Source organism: Danio aesculapii, chromosome 11 (genome assembly GCF_903798145.1).
Source record: "Danio aesculapii chromosome 11, fDanAes4.1, whole genome shotgun sequence".
NCBI lineage: Eukaryota > Metazoa > Chordata > Actinopteri > Cypriniformes > Danionidae > Danio > Danio aesculapii.
The window spans coordinates 4,332,015-4,354,172 of NC_079445.1; the positions used below are offsets into that span (position 1 = coordinate 4,332,015).

At 37.7% G+C, this 22,158-nt stretch overlaps 1 protein-coding gene across 1 annotated transcript in view; it reads left to right on the forward strand.

The window, feature by feature from the left end:
- Window positions 1-22,158, forward strand: part of camk1b (calcium/calmodulin-dependent protein kinase Ib) — a 109,878-nt gene that overhangs the window by 54,857 nt on the left and 32,863 nt on the right. Inside the window, exon 3 of the mRNA XM_056468124.1 lies at window positions 8,440-8,571. Coding sequence (XP_056324099.1) covers window positions 8,440-8,571 — 132 coding nt within the window. The remainder of the gene's footprint in view (window positions 1-8,439; window positions 8,572-22,158) is intronic.

Sequence of the window (22,158 nt, forward strand, 5' to 3'; positions counted from 1 at the left end):
ATTTACATGGGTTGTAAATTAAACTGAGCAATGTTCAACTTAATTTGTTTGTTTAAATTCAGCCCAAATAAATTGTTTACAACCACTTAACTTAAAATAATTTAGTAAATCCAAGGAATCATCTTTGATTAATTTTTTTTCAGTGTATTGTATGGTGAATGAGCTTAAGACGTATGATTATACGAGCAAAAGTTCAGTGCTGGGGATTGTGGGATGTTGGATAGCAAAGCAGCACATTCCTGTCTGGTCAGAGACACAGGAGGACAGCCATCTGGTGGACGTGATTACAGAAACACAAGCCCGACTTCCTCATTCCCTAATGACACAGCGGACAGACTGAGGGTCAATGGGTTAAGAGATGGACTCCAAAATACTGCTATGCAACTCTCAAGTTAAGCTTTATTGTCATTCCTCTACATACGTGGACATAAAGTGGAACAACATGCGTCTTTTCTCATGTCTTGCAAGTACACGGTGCTATATTAGTAGACATAATCATAAATATAAACACAATACTGGTAGACAAAGGTCTTGCAGAGTGGGTGCAACATCACCAGCCTGAGGAGGTATCAAGACATTTGTGCTGCCCATTACATTACAAACCACAGGAGAGGGCGAATTCTTCAGCAGGATAGCGCTCCTTCTCATACTTCAGCCTCCATATAAAAGTTCCTGAAAGCAAAGAAGGTCAAGGTGCTCCAGGATTGGCCAGCCCAGTCACCTGAGATGAACATTATCGAGCATGTCTGGGGTAAGATGAAGGAGGAGGCATTGAAGACGAATCTAAAGAATCTTGATGAACTCTGGGAGTCCTGCAAGAACGCTTTCTTTACCATTCCAGATGACTTTATTAATAAGTGATTTGAGTCATTGCAGAGATGTATGGATGCAGTCCTCCAAGCTCATGATGGAGTCAGACACAATATTCATTCTGTTTCCACTGCACCATGACTTTATATTCTATACTGGACATTATTTCTGTTACGTGACAAGACTTTTGTCTGAGCAAAGTCAGACCTTACTGTCCTAATGAAATCATTAAAAATCAAGTGATTATTTGTTGTTCCTAAAACTTGTATAGATGACAAGACTTTTGTCAGGTTGTGTAAATATACACATAACCCAGGACAGACTATAATAATAATAATAAGAAGAAGAATGAAGTGTGGTCAGAAAACTTGAGTTATATCCAAACACACTGTCATGTTCACTAGCGATTTGAGGACTACAGATATCGCCGGTGAACTACAATTCAGTCATGAACTACAGATCCCTTCATTCCACTTTACATACACCAGGTTTCACTTCCACTGATTACACACACAGCTGAATCCTGTCACTAATGATTGTTTGGACTATTTATACACCCTGCACCCGTTTGTTGTTACTGAGTCGTTTGTTTTTGTGTGGTATGTTGTTCATGTGTTGTGTTCCCGTACCTTGCCTTAATTTCTTCTTTTGTTTATTATTGTTCTTTTGATACTTTGATTTTTGGATGCCCTGTTGTTTTTCTGTTAGCTGCACGATTATTTCTTCATTAAAATGCATTTGGATCCTACCTTTTTGTATCTGTGTTTTCAACGTACCGTGACACACACGTCCTGTTCTGATGCCCCATATGGTGATGCAGACGTCTCCAAAACCCGACAGGTGAACAAATCTAAACTTGCTATTATTAAAACAAATATGCATATAATCAATAATACTGCTAATAATAACAACATTATATAAATGCAGATTGTCATGAATAAACTGAAAAAGCTTTTAGTTGGTCAATGGTGTGGTTTATTTCAGTTCCTTAAAATAACGTGCCGACAATGCGCCTTAACACACCTCCTTTTTAGACCAGCACACCCAAGAGTCCACAAAGTGGCGCAAATGGAATTGCTATTTAAACAACGTGGTGCAAAATGTGAAAATTAGGGTTGTGCTGGTCTGAAAATAGCAACAAATCACGCCAAACACACCTTGCTCCTTATTGCACTGGGTGTATAATAGGGCCTCTAGTGTGGATGAGAATGTTTTAGTAAAAACTAGTGTAGTAATGCAGTTTTCAAGCATAGGCATTTTAATATCTCATAGCCTTTGTTTAAAATAACATCTGTCAGTTCTTCACTTAGGCCTAAAGCACACTGGAGTCTTTTTTATTTTATTTGCAGCACATTGTTAAAACCATTCTTCATCTAGGTGAACCAAAGTCATTTTAAACGAGAGCACCGAGGCAAACAAACTGCACAGGGGTGTGACATTCTTTATAAAACTATTAATCCAATCTAATTAGATACCGCAAACAATTTAATAATTCATCTCTCAAGAGACCGACGCCGCGTGACATCTTGCTTCCCGAGGCAGCGCTCAGCCTAAATTCTGTCCCACACGCTCGACACAGAAGCGCCGTTTCTGCTGATTGCCTTACGTAACGTTCCCTAAAATAAACAAAAAGCAGGTGCAGCTTACGTGCTGGAGGCCAAACTCAGACCCAACGGTGTGAATCAAGTCAAACGGTCCAGCATCTCTGCACGGATGCCATAAATCTCGGTTTAGCTGCTTTTTAATCTCCGGAGTCCCTAAATCAGCTGATCTGAGAACAGAATTGTGTATTTTACATTAGAATAATATGGGATGGGAAAGAGGAAGACTGATCCGGGACATTCCGTATTGGTGAAATGGCTCATTGCTGCGTTTTTAGGGTGAATAAATTATTTACAGTACACTTCAAGCAGGGATTTCCTGCCTAAACAGACACTCAGCAGAGGTTTGCCTGTGACACAGATTGATTCCAAACTACGTTTACTAATGAACCAGAGATCAATAGATATGTTTAAATGCCCGATTCGATACCTAAAGAGAACGCAATCAATATAATCAATAAAGGAACAACCAGTTATAGCACTGTATTTATATTTATTACAACTATATAGAGTTGAAGGCAAAGTTATTAGCCCTCCCATGAAATGTTGATTCTTTTAATAAGAATTCTTTTAATTCTTTAAACAAATTGTTTAACAGAGCAAGAACATTTTTACAGTAGTCCCTACAGTAGAATTTTTTTGTTCTTCTGGGGAAATCTTATCTTATCTTAACTTGCCTAGTAGTTAACATAGTAACCTAGTTAAGCCTTCAAATATATATAGTTGATGTCAGAATTATTAGTCCCCCTGACTTAGCTTAACTAGGTTATTTAGGTTAACTAGGCAGGTTAGGGTAATTAGGCAAGTTATTGTATAATGATGGTTTTGTAGACTATCGAAAAAATGTAAATAGCCTAAAGGGGATAATAATTTTGAACTTTAAATGGTTCCAAAAAAATTAAAAACTGCTTTTATTCTAGCCAAAATAAAACAAATAAGACTTTCTTCTGAATAAAAAATATTATCAGACATACTTTGAAAATTTCCTTCACATCATTTGGGAAATAGATGGAAAAGATAGAAAAAGATAGAAAAATTCAGAGGGGGGCTAATAGTTCTGACAAATTTACATTTTTTATAATTTTTAATTAAATTAAATTTTGATTCATTTCATTTTAATTAGTTTTAATTCAATTTCATATCATTTAATTTAGATTTTATTTAGTTTTATTTTTTTATATTCTTAACTATTTAAGTTAAGTTTAGTTTCTCTAGTGCCTGTGTATCTGTGTATCTGTGTTTGCGCTCGATGATAAATGGTGAACTGATGACATTCACAGCCAATCACAGCCATTTCTGTTGAGCACATGAACACAATGGGCAGTCATCTGTTATTTTATTTTATTTTATTTTATTTTATTTTATTTTATTTTATTTTATTTTATTTTATTTTATTTTATTTTTTTATTTTTATTTTTATTTTTATTATTTTTTTATTTTTTTATTTTTTTATGTTTCACAACTTAAATAAAATTTTTAATAAAAATTTTTATTTTATTTAATTTTGTTTTATTTTTATTTTAAATTTATTTTATTTTATTTTTAAGTTAAGTTAAGCTAAGTTTAGTGTAGTTTAGTTTTTCCAGTGCCTGTGTATCTGTGTTTGCGCTCGATGAAGAATGGTGAACTGATGACATTCACAGCCAATCACAGCCATTTCTGTTAAGCACATGAACACAACGGCCAGTTAGCGGTGTTAGAACGTGTTAAAATGTTAGCGAGAAATAGACCTTTTTAAGACCTTTAGTTCCGATTGGTACCGAACTCGATACTTTTAATAATCCTAGTTACACCACAGGATGTTTAAGGTACAGTACAGTAATTTAAAAAAAAAAAAACAGTAAAAGAATTGATAAAGATGGTGACCACTTATATTTTCTCAAACATCAGACCTTCTTTCTTCAAAAATGATTTTGAAAAACAAATTACTGCTAATTTGTCAACTCCCCATATACATCCATCCTCTTCCCTTGGGTCATTGCGCTAGTGTTGCTGTATGTTTGTGGCACACAGACGATGTGAAGGGGTCCATTAGACGTGTGATTCAGAGAAGCCCCACAGTGGATGAGCACTCAGAGTGTGGTCGATCAGGGTCACACACACAAACAGCAGCGCAGATTGATCCCTCGGGTTATTTCTGTTTCCAGAACAGGAGCTGCGACCTCACACCTGGCCGACAAACCAGTCTAGAGCATAGCCTGCAGACACTAATGCTAAACACGAACAATATCTCTAATGACTACACTAGCTAACAGCAAATTCCTTGTAAACCCTGAGGTACTTAACTCAAAAGTTATCTTTGGTGTCTAAAAACAGAGCAAAAACAGTGTGTGTGAGAATGTGAGAGTGTATGGGTGTTTCCAAGTACTGGATTGCAGCTGGAAGGGCATCCGCTGTGTAAAACATATGCTGGAATAGTTGGCAGTTCATTCAGCTGTGGTGACCTCTGAAATAGACACTAAGCCGAAGGAAAATGAACGAATGAATGCTCTTGTTGTTGAAAGCTGCTTAGAACTCAACACTTCGTGGAAGAGCTTTCATTGTTGTATGATGTTGTCTGGTTAGGTCTTGTTGAGACAAGCTTGCTGTGAACATGTCAACATTAAACCCGTCTGTGACTTTCACTGGAAGGATTTGTCTCTCAAATCAGTGGTAAAATAACAGCAGAGCTTTCCAAGCAGAAGGTTATGCATGCCAACAGTTTTAGTCATTGTGTGAAAGGTATTTGATGTTAAGTATTTAATGGTTGCCAACTCCTAGTGTGTAATGTGAAGTGGGACGCTGACGAGGAAGTGTGGATCCAAATGCAGGGTTTATTATGCAGAGAATAATCAGGCAAGCAACGGTCAACACAGGGTCAAACGGATGTATAGAGCATATCCAGATTCGTAGTCAAATAACGAATGGTCAGAACAGGCAGGCAGCAGTCAGCATAAAACAAACAAAACATGACAAGGGTCAAAATCGGCAAGACAAGGCAAAGGAAACTCGCAAAGTTGTGAGTGTGTGAAATCAACGGAATGAGGAACAGGTGCGTCTGAGCAGTGCATCACCGGAACCTGTACTCCATATACTGGTGGATTTGTAGTTATTTAGTGAACTGTGTGTCTACCAGCGATCTGCAGTCGCTAGATCATAACAGAGTGACTTAACTTTTTTTTTTTTTTGTACAGTTTCTATACTGTTGTACTTTAGTATTTATGGATATTTTAATATTTGCATATTCACAAGTTTAGATTTAGTAATTATGATATTTTTATACTTTTATGTTAATTTTCACACACACACACACACGCATGCACGCACGCACGCACACACACACACACACACACACAAACTCACTTTCTTGTTTACTTATAATTCCCCGGTTATATAATGTAACAACATGGGTTAAAGTAGTTCAGGGGTATATATTATATATATATATATATTATATACACAGTACGCACACAAATATATATAACCAAATCAAACAGAAAACTGCTACTACAAAATGTGATACAAACAAACTGAACTGGCAATTTTGTGAACCATGCCACCCCTATATATATATATATATATATATGTATATGTATATATGTATATGTATATGTATATATATATATGTATATATATATATATATATATGTATATGTATATATATATATATATATATATGTATATGTATATATATATATATATATATATATATATATATATATATGTATATGTATATATGTATATATATGTATATGTGTGTATATATGTATATATATGTATATGTGTATATATATATATATATATATATATATATATATATATATATATATATATATATATGTATATACATATATATATATATATATATATATATATATATATATATATATATATATATATATATATATACATATATATACATAATATATATATATATATATATATATATATATATAATATATATATATATATATATATATATATATATATATATATATATATATATATATATATATATATATATGAGCAATATCACACTTGTAGCACTGCACTGTCTCTCAGAAACGATAAATGTTTTAAAATAGGCACTGTCCTTATAAATAAACTGCGTAGTTGCAATCTAAACAACTACATTCTCGACTAAAAAACCTCAAAAGTACATTATTATACATTGCCCAACAGCAGGAATTTTTGTCAAACTGTAGAGTGTCCTCCGCTTCATGCTGTATGTGGGCGGAGTAATACACAAGTGTGAAGGGTTAAGGGGCTAGACGAGTGCTGTTACTTGCAGAATATTGCATGGCTATCAGCCAATCAGATTCAAGAACCAGATGTACATATATATGTACAGTTGAAGTCAGAATTATTAGCCCCCCTGAATTATTAGCCTTGTTGTTTATATATATATATATATATATAGAGAGAGAGAGAGAGTATTATACATTATACATATAAATTCCACATTTTCAGTTTATTTGTTAAAGTAAACAATATTGTTTATTTATTTATTCATTTATTTTAACTTTTTTTTGTGGAAAATAACAATTAGTGTAGTTAGTGTATGATTTTCACAACAGATTTTGTGTTGTCTAAAAATCAGTATAAACAGGTCTGGCACTTTTTAGTTATTTTATGCCAGAAATGCTCTAAATGACAACACGTTTATTTAAACTTTAAAACACTTTAACATTATAACACTTTAAAGGGGTGGTGCAGAGTGTATTTTTAAAGCTTGGTTATGTTTATGGAGTGCAAAGCAATGTGTGCTCATGCTTCTTTTGTACAAAATCACATCACTTTTTCAGATATCTTACTTTGATTATATACATCTACTCTGCTAACATGAAAACAACTGTCATGTTTCCTAGTTAGTCCGAATGCCCGCCCTCAAGGTGCTTTGATTGGTCAGCTAACATAATGTGCTGTGATTCGTGGATCAGCTCCACATCACCAGGAAAAGTGTCACGCCCCTACAAGCACACGCTTTGCATTTGTGTAAACACTGTTAGTCAGAGTATCTGTTAGCCGTATCAGTTTAAGCCTGAATCAGTCAGAAAATGAAGAGCACGTAGCTTGACCTCACGCCTGCTCTCTAAAATTCAATCTGACAAGTGTCTTTCACATATATTCAGATTATTAGCATGTGTAAGTAATATGAAACGTTCACGTATCTTTTGCGATTTCATTATTTGAGATGTAGAACGCAAGGAGAGCGGCTGCAAAGAGAGACACTGCAGCGCTGGTGAAGATTGTGTGTGTTTACAGCGGTTTGACTGATAAATATGAATTTGTAGCTAAATTGTTAGCGGTGCCAAACAGCATTTCCCTTTGTTTACATCTTTGTTTACGTCCTTGCTATAACATACCGTTAACACTACAAACTGTGCATGTAATAGATCAATTTGAACAAATAAAAACACTTACAGGTTGTGGCTCACAATCCAAAGCTTCTTCTGTTATGGTTGGAGCTGCTCCTTCTTTGTTTTAGCCGAATCCAGCACTGAACTGGGAGAGATTCCGGAAGCTCTCCTTTGTCAAATGCTAGCTATATCTGTTTTATAATTCTCTGGAACATGATTAATGTTAAATTGTAAGCACTTCTGTCTTTGTGTCGTGTCCTTTGGAAGCCCAAATACAGAAACAGAAGAAGCTCTGTGGAAATAGCAACATTTGGACGCCATTTTAGCTTTCTCTGCTATAGCATTACAGCGCCTGTGGCCACGCCCCTTCACTGCGCATGGTGAATGTGCGTAACCTGAAGGGTTTATGATCTCATTAACCCTAATGTATTTTTTTGTAGTCCCTGAACTCCATTCGCTGTATGCTTTGCTAAGCTAACTCTGTAAAATCCAATGTCTCCCTTTGCATTGAACTTGGAGCGCATTACATTCAGAGATGTAGTTTATGTTCACACAGCTACATTACACATGAACTAACGTTTAAAATATGATATCGTAGGGGATCACCCCTTTAGAAGAATATACACTTTCAAATATAACTAACATATAAAATAAATAAATACTTCTTTACACTTTATCTTGTGTTCCAGAGGGGCTTTTTCTGAGGTGATGCTCGCTGAGGAGAAGAGGACGAGGAGACTGGTGGCCGTAAAGTGCATAGCCAAAAAAGCTCTGGAGGGAAAGGAGAACAGCATCGAAAATGAGATCGCCGTGCTCCACAAGTGAGTCATTCAAACAGCTGTTTTACTTCACTTGCGGATATATATGACACACATACACACACATTAAATGTCAGCACCTACTAACTGGTAGCTGGTTTTATATACAGTTGAAGTCAGAATTATTATCCCCCCTTTGAATTATTATTATTTTATTAATATTTCCCAAATGACAGAGCAAAGAATTTTTTACAGTATGTCTGATAATATTTTTTCTTCTTGAGAAAGTCTTATTTGTTTTATTTTCATTGCAAGGTGAGAAGGGAGTTTGAGCTCAGGTAGATCTCGAGAACTCCCCCGCTGTAATAACCTCTTGAGAGATAACCATTTACTAGGAGCATGTCTATAGTGCCGGTTTGGATTAGTCAATTAACTTATGTTGCATGTTTTTTGGACGGTGGGAGGAAACCGGGGAACCCGGGGGAAACCCACGTGAGCACGGGGAGAAAGTGCAAACTCCACACAGAAATGTCTGCTGGTTTGGTAAAGCCTAGAACCAGAGACATTCTTGCTGTGAGGCAACAGTGCTAAGCACTGGGCCACCGTGTCACCCATCTAGGAAGAAGGAGGAGTAGGGGTGGATGGGGGGATTCTTCAAAACGAAGATAGCGGTGGTACGTAACCCAGGGTATTTGTAGTAGCTTAGGAGTCGACTGATTGGTGCATTGAGAATTGGATAATGCAGATCCAGCCGCTAGCAATCATAAACACATGATCCTCTTGAAATTAGTTTATAACTAAACTTCACTTATTTACTTGAGTAAATGTGTGTAAATTTGTATTTATTCAGTTTTTAAATTAATTACAGTAATATTATTGACAAATATGAAAATGTTCATATGATTTATTTACAAAACAGTAATATTTTCTGTCTTTTAGTAGAGATATGATATGAGAGACTTGCTTTGTTTACCAAATAATGGGCATCTAATTGAATTTGCATTGTAAACATTAAATACAAGTTAAAAAAATATTATTTTTTATTTCATATATCAAGTTTTTAGTTATGATACTCCCAAAATAATTCCACATAAATAATCTGCGGAGAAATAGAAATAAATGTCCGCAGATTTTGTATGACCCTATAGTTAGAACTAATGTGGTTCAAATGGTGGATCTGCAGCAAAGCAGCTACGGTTTTGGGAAACACTCGTCACTGCATCATTCTTTTCCCAGGCGATGCATTGTACTATGATAGTTCAGCCGCGAGTTATGTCGCACCCCAGTTTAGTTCAGTTCACAGTGGTTTAATTTTCACCGCTGAAAGTTGCCAAATAGTGTCAAATTGTGCAGTATTACCACAAACTGTATACCTAATCTTTTCTATTTGAATCGATCAGTGGAGTGAAAATTTTTGACTAAGCTTATGACTATTTATGAAAAAAAGAGAGAGAAATGCTTTTAAATTGTATCGTAATCAAAATCTAAAGAACAAAAAGTGCTATAAAAGAAGTGTGTTTTGGATGTTTTCTCATCAGCTGACTTTGAAAATCCTCAAAACTGTGAAAACTGACAGGTGTATGAACCAAACAAAACATAACCGGCGTAGTGCGTTCGCCTTAAACCGCTGGAATCATGAAGCTCTGTGGGAATGACTGAAGCCGGAGCGGCCGACTCTATTTTTAGTGTCTGGGTTGCCCGGGTTACCACAGGCAAAGAGGCACAGCGTTCGTTCACAGAGAGATTTTGAGGCGACGTGTGAATGAGAAAGAACTGCAGCAAACTCAACAAATGCTGCTGGAGCAAGGGGAAACTGCCTTCGACTTCAACTAGGGCTTTTAAAACATCAACTGAGCCCTCGTTTATGCATTTAAATCGGGTCCTAATGATCTGCCCTACTTAGACTGCAATTGAAGACATCATAGGTTTCAGTGTTCTAGGGTACGCAGTAACATGATGTTGCCTTCTAGGCTGGAGAATCACATCTATTCTTTATAGAGAAGCTATACAGCTGATGTCAGAATTATTAACCCCCCTGTTTATTTTTCCCTCTAATTTCTGTTTAATGGAGAGAAGATTTTTTCTAATCATAATAGTTTTAATAACTCATCTCTAATAACTGATTTATTTTATCTTTGCCATGATGACAATACATAATATTTGACTAGATATTATTCAAGACACTTCTATACAGCTTAAAGTGACATTTAAAGGCTTAACTAGGGTAATTAACTAGGCAGGTTAGGGTAATTAGGCAAGTTATTGTACGATGGTTTGTTCTGTAGACCATCGAAAAAAAATAGCTTAAAGGGGCTAATAATTTTGACCTTAAAATGGTGTTTAAAAAATTAATAACTGCTTTTATTCTAGCTGAAATAAAACAAATAAGACTTTCTCCAGAAGAAAAAATATTATCAGACATACTGTGAAAATTTCCTTGCGCTGTTAAACATCATTTAGGAAATATTTGAAAAAGAAAACAAAAATCAAAGGAGGGCTAATAATTCTGACTTCAACTGAATATACAGTGCCCGGCTTAAATGAGTACTCTCTTTTACATTATTGTTTTATATAGGATGCTTTACAATGATTATTAGCTCTCCTGTATATTTATATGCCCAATTTCTGTTCATGAGTTATTAATAATTTGCTTAGAAACATGTTGGAAAATCTTCTCTCTGTTAAACAGCACTTAGAAAATATTTATATATTTTGATAAAAGAGAGATAATAAATTTGAGATCAACTGAACATTTATATATTTTTCCCTAACATTTCCTTAATGTTTTTTGTTTGTTCATCATTATTGCTCTATGTAATTTAGTGTTTTAGGTGGGCAGTGGGTAGCACAATTGCCTCGCAGCAAGAAGGTCGCTGGTTCGAGCCTCGACTGGGTCAGTTGGCATTTCTATGTGGAGTTTACATGTTCTCCCAATGTTCGTGTGGGTTTCCTCCGGGTGCTCCGGTTTCCCCCACAAGTTCAAAAACAGGTGCTATAGGTGAACCTGGTAGGCTAAATTGTCCGTAGTGTATGAGTGTGAATGAGTGTGTATAGATGTTTCCCAGTGATGGGTTGCAGCTGGAAGGGCATCCGCTGCATAAAACATATGCTGGATAAATTGGCGGTGCATTCACACACACACACACACACACACTACAGACAATTTAGCCTACCCAATTCACCTATACCACATGTTTTTGGACTTGTGGGGGAAACCGTAGCATTCATTCATTCATTTTCTTTTCGGCTTAGTCCCTTTATTAATCCGGGGTGGCCACAGCGGAATGAACCGCCAACTCATCCAGCATATGTTTTACACAGCGGATGCCCTGCCAGCTGCAACCCATCTCTGGGAAACATCCATACACTCTCATTCACACACATACACTAAGGACAATTTAGCCTACCAAATTAACCTATACTGCATGTCTTTGGACTGTGGGGGAAACCGGAGGAGAACATGCAAACTCCACACAGAAACACCAACTGACCCAGCCGAGGCTCGAACCAGTGACCTTCTTGCTGTGAAGGGAATGTGCTACCCACTTCGCCACTGTGCAGCCCTATTTATCATTTCCGCTATGTATATTGTGGCATGAATATAATTTCACAATTTGACTTAAGTAACGGTTTGGAAGCAATTCATAATTTTTACGTTGATTGAGACAATTTTTGTAGGACTGGCATAAAATCTCCAAATAAACAAAAACAAAAAGAAATTAAAGCACAGACAAAAACAATTGATCAAAGATAAAAATAAATCAATAAACAGCGCTTTATGGTTTTTGGTGGACTCTTACAATATTGATGTAGAATTCAGTTATCACATCTAAAATAACATGGTACAGTCCGCATTTTATAAACACAATTAGTCTTTATAAAAGTGGCAAACGTTAGAAATGGGAGGCACGTATTTTTGCAGTTTTTGTTTTCGCGAATCCGCGAGAGGCCGATGTGTGTGCTTTTTCCGCGTCTCGAACGTCTCTCGCGAGCGCCTTTAGCGCCCGCGCCGTTTTCGCGTAAACCCGCCAGAGGCTGCTGTCGAACGACCTTCCACCTGTCTGCCTGGTTGACAGAATGATTGACCGTGCGACCGGCCAATCGGCTGACCTCCTCCTTCCCTAAACCCAACCAACGACGATACACAAAAGCCGTCCAGAAAAAGAAAAGCCCTCGTCTGATTTTGACCACGTTTTCGGTTTTCGACCACATTCTCACCCTGTGATGAACTTGTTCGCTTCATTTTTTGGATTTTTTTTTTTCCGTTTCTTACCTGATTTCTGAAACCGCTCTTCCCCGGACTCGAACCCGGTCGTCGTTGTCGCGGTCAGCCCCTCTCTGCGCCTCGAGTCTGCCGACGTACACGAAGAGCTAACCAGACAAACTGGTCGCGGCGGGAAAGCCCTCCACAAGGAGGCGAGCGGCCGGCCGGCAAGCGCCGAAAGGAAATGCGTCACACCGCCCCGCAGCGTTCGCTTAAAAAAATTCAATGCAGCCATACGTACCCCCGGCTACGTATTTTGCGGCCTCCAGAAACGTCCACGGGACTACGTTTTCAGAATGAGCCTGGGTTGCAAATCTTAGTCGCAGGTAAGTAAACACATCCAAATAAAAAATCAAGAACACTATTATAGATTATGATTCCTGATAATCTCAACATGACATTGCAGATGTGACTATTGCAGATATCGATGCTGAAGCGATATATTGTGCAGGCCTAGCTTGAAATATAGCCTTTTCCCCCGCATTCAAAGCAGTTTTCCAGTCTCCTCCTGCAGGACTGCACTCTGGTCTCTGGCACCCGCAGAGCTGATACAGTACAGCAGGATTCTGATGTCAGCATTGTGTAAGGCGGCCAGATTATGTCACTATAATTCTGACAGGCGTCCTCAAGGAAAGACACGACCTTACTGCACACACCAGAGCGCGAGGCATTCTGGGACGACCTCAGGGCCATGTTCATATCTGCCGTCAGCAAATGCACTTTGAAGTAGGGCTAATGTAGTTCTAGTTTTATGTTTTGTATCACCAAATTGAGAGTGATAGTGTTAAGTGTTAATTTAAAAGAAAATAAATACTTATTAAAACTCATTATTAAAACAAGTATGTTTCGAAATGTGTTGATAAAATCCTTTTTCCGTTTAACAGAAATTGGGTAAAATTACAGGGGGGCTAATAACTTCAACAGTAAGTCAGCAAACTATGTAACACTCTAGTGCAGGGCTTCTCAAAGTCCAGACTCTGGATTTGGATTTGCTAGGGTATTCAATCCAAACCCGACTCCATTTCGTATGGTAAGACCATGCATAAAGTATTCAAATTGTGGATTTCCTTGATTGATAAATGCATAAACCTTGTAAATCAACTGTTTAGTTGTTTGTATTTTGTTTAAAAGAATACGGGGCGGGAAAAAAAACGAAGGCTGAATATTGAAAGTTTTCCTGCGTGACTCTGTTGTCATGACATCCAGTGATCCTACGAGGCTTCACGTGATTGAGCGGGATAATCGCGCACGCTCTTCTGCTTTAACGCACCGCAGCAAAGCGATCATTTGAATGGATGAAGATGTCGTTCTAACGAAATAGAGAACTCGATGAAGAGAATCGACAGTTCAGAGTTGAATGGACGGATAAGTATGTGTTTATTTGGCCACAAGCCGGCACAAAGCCATTCTGCTGAGACAATTGGAGATGTAAAGAGTGGAAATGTGATACGCCACTATGAAACGAAACACGGACATTTTGAGCGGCAGTATCCACAAAATGCTGATATAATGACCGCAAAACTACCAAAACACATTAGTTGAGATGTTGACAGTCATAAATGTGTCCCACGCTGCTAAAAACACTATTAAGACACAAATATTTCACCAGAAAATGGCTGTTTTTGCGTTATTTCAAGCAAATTTGTTATTTATGCATCACGGCGATTAGATCCTTGCGTGTATTCTAGTGCAGAGACTGGCTGTCTGTACAGTGTGACATGTTTGAGTGTGCAGCATTAATTCATGAGATAGACTTGGTTCAAACCAATCAGCGCCCTCTATTGTGTATGCGATAGCTTCGAAGGCTGTTTTTACCTGTTCAGACGGTAGAGAGACGCCACGTTGTGTTGCCAAAACAAGCGGAAGAACAAGAATTGTTTGGAGACATGGGTCGTCAGTGTTGCGCTTATAAATGTGCCGTAACAAAGGTTTTGTTTATATTTCCCCGCTATGAGAGCACAGCTGGACTCACATGTGGATTACAGTACACGCGACAGAAATGCGTTTGTGAGGAACATTTTTACCCGAGAGCTTTTCGCATCTGGAAATGGTGAAATCCGGATTTGCCGCTCATCTTCTTTAAAAAAAGACGCGGTTCCCGTTTGCGTGATCAGTGGTCTTTGTTTGTTTTTTCAGATGGCAAAGTTAGTTCATATTGTCAGCAGTACTCTTTCAGTTTTTACAGACATACCTTAATCAAAAGGATTTAGTTACTAAGTTTACAGTACGTTAATATCACTACAATATTATGGACTGAAAGATCAGTTGTAAATGCTGCTCTCGGAGTGCAAACATTTAAACACCTTAATCAAACTATTACCGCCGTGAAGGATTTTCACCGCATTTTGTGAAAGGATAGTCTATACACACACAGCTTTCTGACGCTACCTACCGGGTGCATCTAAGTTACAGAGAAATACAGAGTTTTTTTTTTTCCCATTTGCTGTGTGGTATCAAACATTCCATCAAAACTGCACTCTTCCAGCAGTTCCTCGCATCCAATATCTCGTTTTCCATGGGGGGCATGCATGAAATGTTCCTGAATGAAAGTGAAAGTGCCAAACTGCAGTTACTCCATCAAAACTACACTCTTCCAGCAGTTCCTCGCATCCAATATCTTGTTTGTCATGGGGGGCATGCATGAAATGTTCCTGAATGAAAGTGAAAGTGCCAAACTGCAGTTACTCCATCAAAACTGCACTCTTCCAGCAGTTCCTCGCATCCAATATCTCGTTTGTCATGGGGGGCATGCATGAAATGTTCCTGAATGAAAGCGAAAGTGCCAAACTGCAGTTAAAGTACAAAAATTTATAATTTGGCTAAAAATTTGATTACTGATGTCCATGTAAACAGAGTCACTGTCTTCCTCCCCTGCATCTGTGTTTGTTTTGGCTCTGTGAAAATCAGCGCGTGCCCAAACGGAAACTCCCATTTTTATGCAAAACCTTCCCTCTTTCCCTCCCTCGACACTCCGACTTAAACAAAGACACACTCACTTTCAGATTTTTTCAGTACTGCTGAGACAGGGGGGGTTTCGTGGACATTTAATGCCCACACCTAACCCTACCCCTCACAGTGACGTCACTAGCTCCATTGAGTGCATTGCGTCTGATATTCCATCTCTGAGATATGCAGTCTCAGCTTGCGTCATCGTGGCTGCATCCAGATACTATTGGACCTACCTTTTATTGTGTTTTGTACAAAAATGCACTTATATTAGTGTTTTTGCCACATTTACATTGTATTTAAATGCATTTTAAATGCAAATGCCACTTTATTTAAAGAAAAATAAATAGTGATGCATATTATGAAATGTTTAGGAAAACAAGTAATGTAATATCAATAGATCTGGACCTTCGACCCTAATAAAACTTCAGATTTGTACCTTTTAATGTAGACATTGAGAACCTAATGCTGTTTGGAGGTTTGAATGAACAAAAATCCTACATATTGTGTACCTGTAATGAACGTCGGTAACCTTGTTTTGGAGTTACGCCATCTCTGACTGCCCACAGCTGTGTGCGGGTGGAGCTGTAGTGTGTTTGTAAGCCAAGGACAGCCGTGAGCCTGAAAGAGAGGAGGTGTAGGGTAGTGGGTGAACGTTCATGATGCTGACGGAGAGAAAGAAAGACGGTGACTCATTCAGGTGTCGTGTCGTGCTGAAAACGGGGAGGTGCGTGTGTGGGGTTTGATTAAAACACCCCCCCCCCCACATACACACACACATTCACTGTAAGTCAATGAACTTCAGCAGGAGGTGCATGGAGGCCAAGGGGTCACGAGGAATGTGTGTGACAGTATATATTGTACGTGCTCTTGTTTATTATGCACGAATTAATAGAAAATCCCGCAGTTTAATCTGAATGAACTGGAGGCCGTGTGGGAGGGAAGTACAGTGTGTTCAGTGTGTCACGAGCTGAGTCCTCATTCTCCTACGCAGTGTTCACTGCACTGATCAGGCCATTTGTATAAGTTTATACTTAACATGACCTGATTGGTTCGTGCGGAGTTCCCTCTGACGTCATTGGATAAGGAGGAAAGTTGTACCTATGGAACTGTATAAAATGAAATGAAATGATTTTAAAAAATGTAATAAAATAACAAAATGAGAAAATGACAGGAAAATATTAAATAAAAAAATAAAATTTATGAAAATGAAAATGATAAAATGAAATGATTAATTGTTATGAAATGATAAAATATAATGAAATGCTGAAATTAAACAATAAAATGAAATGATAAAATAAAATGAAAAAATGAAATGATAAAATTAAATTAAATTAAATTAAATAAAATGATGAAATTAAATGATTAATCGTTATGAAATGATAAAATGTAATGAAATGCTGAAATTAAATTAAATTTAACAATAAAATAAAATAAAAAAATGAAATGATAAAATAAAATAAAATTAAATTAAATTAAATTATGAAATGAAATGATAAAATGAAATAAAATGAATTCAAATAAAATACAAATAAAATAAAACAATGAAATGAAATGATAAAATAAAATGAAAGTATAAAATGAAAAATTCATTCGTTTATTCATTTTCATCCCCTTTTCCGGGGCCGGGTCATGGGGGTAGCAGTCTCAGGAGAGAACCCCAGACTTCCTTCTCCCCAGACACTTCCTCTAGCTCCTCCGGGGGGATGCCGAGGCGTTCCCACACTCATAAAAATAAAGGTACACGAGCTGTCACTGGGGTGGTACCTTTTCAAAATTTACAAATTTGTTCCTAAAAGGTCTATATTAGTACCTCAAAGGCACATATTAGTACCTAAATAGTACAAAAGTGTTCCTCTTAAAAATTGTAAGTACTAATATATACTTTTGAGGTACCAATATGGACCCTTCAAGTACAAATATGTACCTTTTGAAAAGGTACCACCCCAGTGAGAGCTCGTGTACCTTTTGTCATGTGTACCTTTATTTCTGAGAGTGCAGGCCAGCCGAGAGACGGGCCCCGAGGCCTCCTCCCGGTGGGACATGCCTAAAACACCTCCCTAGGTAGGCGTTCAGGAGGCATCCGTAAAAGATGCCTGAGCCACCTCAGCTTACTTCTCTCGATGTGGAGGAGCAGCGGCTCTACTCTCCCGGGTGACAAAGCTCCTCACCCTATCCGTAAGGGTGCGCCCTGCCACCCTGAGAAGAAAACTCATTTCAGCCACTTGTATCCGAGATCTTGTCCTTTCGATCATGACCCAAAGCTCATGAAAATAGGTGAGAGTAGGAATGTAGATTGACCGGTAAATCGAGAGCTTTGCCTTTCAGCTCAGCTCCTTCTTTACCACAGCGAACCGGTACATTGACCGCATTACTGCTGCCGCTGCACCAATCCGCATGTCATTCTCACGTTCCATCCTTCCCTCACTCGTAAACACAATATCCCAAGATACTTGAACTACTCTGCACCTGGGGTTAGGACTAAGGTAAGATGCAAACCACCTTTCTCCGGTGGAGCACCATGGCCTTGGACTTGAAGGTGCTGATTCTCATCTCAGCCACGTCACACTCGGCAGCAAACTATCTCAGTGCGTACTGAAGTCTATGTTTGATGAAGCCAACGGAACAACATCCTCTGCGAATAACAGAGATGAAATCCTGTGGTCCCCGAACTGGACCCTCTTCAGCCCAAGGCTGCGCACAGAAATTCTGTCCATAAAAATTATCAATAGAATTGGTGACAAAGGGCAGCACTGGAAACAAGTCCTCATGTTGGACTCCAGAATTGAAATGAAATGATAAATTGTAATGAAATAATGAAAATAAAATAAAATTAAATTAAATTAAATTAAATTAAATTAAATTAAATTAAATTAAATTAAATTAAATTAAATTAAATTAAATTAAATTAAATTAAATTAAATTAAATCATGAAATGAAACAATAAAATTAAATGATAAAATGGACTTTGCAGTGGTGCAGTGGGTAGCACAATCACCTCAAAGCAAGAAGGTCACTGGTTCGAGCCTTAACTGGGTCAGTTGGCGTTTCTGATTGGAGTTTGCATGTTCTCTCCGTGTTGGTATGGGTTTCCTCCGGGTGCTCCGGTTTTCCCAAGTCCAAACACATGCAAACTGTATAAACACGCTCAGAAATAAAGGTACGCGAGCTGTCACTGGGGTGGTATTTTTTTAAAAGGTACACATTTGTACTTGAAGGGTCCATATTGATACCTCAAAAGTGTACATTAGTACTTACAAATTTTAAGAGGAACACTATTGTACTTTTTAGGTACTAATATGTACCCTTAAGGTATTAATATGAACCTTTTACTGTAGGTACAAATGTGTAGCTTTCGAAAAGGTACCACCCTAGTGATCGATCACGTACCTTTATTTCTGAGAGTGTATGTGAATTGGGTAAACTAAACTGGCCATAGTGTGTGTGATTTAAAGAGTGTGTATGGGTATTTCCCAGTGTTATGTTGCAACTGGAAGGGCATCCGCTGCGTAAGACATATGCTGGATAAGTTGGTGGTTCATTCCGCTTTGCCGACCCCAGATTAATAAAGGGACTAAGTCGAAAAGAAAATGAATGAATGAATATTAATGACTTATTCAGTTGTATATTTCATGAGTTTACATTTACATTTTTAATTGTAAATAAATACGTGATGCGTAATTATGTAATATAATGATGAAGTCTTTGAACTCTCTTAATTAAATGATATGTTGAAATCTCCAAGGAGCAGAAAATGAGTGAAAACAACGCATTTCTGGAAGAGCTGAAGGCCGCTGAATAAATTAAAGATGTACCGCTTTACTCCACAGTTTTGCGAGGTGTTTCTACCCGTTGCTATGAGTGTGTCTGTGCCAGCTGCTCTGCTAATGCCACATTATGTTGTTGTTGTGGGTAACATGTCTTACAGTGTGTTTGTTAAAGGCGTGAGACACTTGATGACACCAAATGAGTCTGGTTTTCCTCTCAGCATCTTTGGTTCACTTAGAAGTGGTACGACCTGTGATGTTAGCCGTGAATTATGGGAGTAACTTCTGTTACACTGTAAACATTCAATGAAGTGTTTAAACCCTGTGTTTGTTCAAATTGACTATCCTTTCATTATGTTCAGGGCTGTATTTGCCCCATTGACTTCCATTATAATGACAATTTTTGATTGCAAAGCCATGACAGTATATAATCATGCATTCTTGATTGTGGGTGTTTTTCCCTGTTGGGAAGAGGTCAAAGGTGTCATTTTTACTGTTACTCATCAGTTGGCAGCATTAACCCTTTAGATAAGTGTCTGGCTTTTATATTGAGTTCTGTGGAGTAAAACAGCAGATTATAGTGTGTGTGCATAAACACACTTACTATGTTCTGAGAGCTGAGCTGCTTATTTATCATATCAAGATAAGTGAGCAAAGGTCTCTCCAGTGAATAAATTGCACTATTCGTGCGTAAATAGAAGGGTAAATATTTTTACTTGCTTTATTTGTGCGTCAAATCCGCTTCATTAGCGCGTCAAATTCACTTCACAATAGAGGCGGATTCACTTCATGGGCAAGACTTCTAACTGATCGTTGACTCCAGTTTCGTTGCTAAATGGCTAACATGGATTTTATCAAGACAGTAGCTGTGTTTATGTGCTTTAGGAAGGCTGAAAAACGTGTCTGAGTCCACTAGATCCTTTCAGAGGTGCACTCAGCTCTGTGAGCTCATAAACTCTTCTAGAAACTGTACCTGGATGATGGAAGCTTTCAGCGGTGCTTTCAACTGAGTCGAGCCCAGTTTGATGAGCTGTTGTACGGTGTCGGCAAGAGGATTTTCCCTTGGGACACCAACAACAGGCACTATGTCATAATAACATTCCTACAAGAGACAGCTCCTTTTTGGTTAACGTGGTGCGAATGTCCGTTCAGATTTTCCAACTCGAGTGATTTGTGCTGCAGGATGACTATTCGCGTGTTTTGCATTGATTTAACATGTAAATCACTCGCACTTGACACTTCATTCATCATTCAGACCCTTTTTTTTGCACTGCAACTGATGATTAACATTGAAAACTATCAACAATCAACAATACATAATAATATGGTGTCATGGCTTTGCAATCAAAAAATGTGATTATAATGGACGTCAATGGGGCAAAAACAGCAAAAGGGAAGTAAATTTGCTCACAGTGTATTGTTGAGTATTTGAAAACTTTCAAAGCATTTTCCAAAAATATGTGTCACTAAATCTGTCACCAAAAATCCTTCCATTTGCTGAAACACAGAGAAAGCTGAGGCCAAATTAAGACTCAAAATCACCTCAGAGTGGATGAAAACATCCCCAACAGCACACAAGAGTTAAAAAATGTGTACAGCGAGACAGCTTTATTCTCCTCACTACTCATACATCCAATATTAAATGACAACCATGAAAACAGGCCTGTAAATAAGACCATAATAAAATGTAAATAAAAGCTGAGAAATGTTTTTTCTTCACAATGATGCCTCTTGTACATTATCTTATTATCTTTTGAGAGAAGCCTGTGTCACAAAAAAAAGACACACTTGCTGAATTTGCCAGGGGTATGAGTAATTTTGGGTTTGACTGTAGTTTACTTGCTCCTTTTGTTTGCAATAGCGCTATCGTTTTGTCATGGCAACGCTGGTATAATAATTTTTCTGTCAGTATTACCAAAGAGCATAGAATCACCAAGAGGCGACACTCTAGTGCGATTTGGGAAACAGCCTCTAGATGGCGCGGCAGCCATTTTGGAATAATAAGTCCTGAAGTTCATTGAGTGTTGTATTGTCGTCTTTTAGGTTGTATCTCAGCTTAAATGCGCATTTTAAATAACTAAATAAAAAACAAAGAAGCTGCTTGCCATCGCGACAGTAATAAGATCTAATGGACAGCCGATCGCTTTCACTCTAAAATGGCGGAATCCAGGGCTGTTGCTAGACGCTGCTGTTGCAATGGAACGTTCTGTTGAGTGTGGCCTCTTGGTCATTCTTAGCTCTTTGGTATTACTGAAGACTACACTTAAAGGGACTTAAATAAAGTGTAGTTATTTTATTGGCTTTTCTGTATGATTGAAATTGTGTTAAATTCAAAAAGTCTATCAAAATACATATTTGTTTTATTTAATAAAATAATAAATGATTATTACAATGCATGTAATTGTTAATTGCCACAGAAATGCATGGTTATTTAAATGCAAACAGTCTGGGTTGCCAGATTTCGCATCAAAACTAGCCCAATGGCTATTCAGATCTTGCCCAAAATTAGCTCAATGTTCAACCAAAACTAGCCAAATGGCCAATCAAAACTAGTCCAATGTTTAATCAAATCTAGCCCAAAACAAGCCCAATGTTTAATCAAAACTAGCCAAATGGCCATTCAAAACTAGCCCAATGTTAAATTAAATCTAGCCCAAAATTAGCCCAATGGGC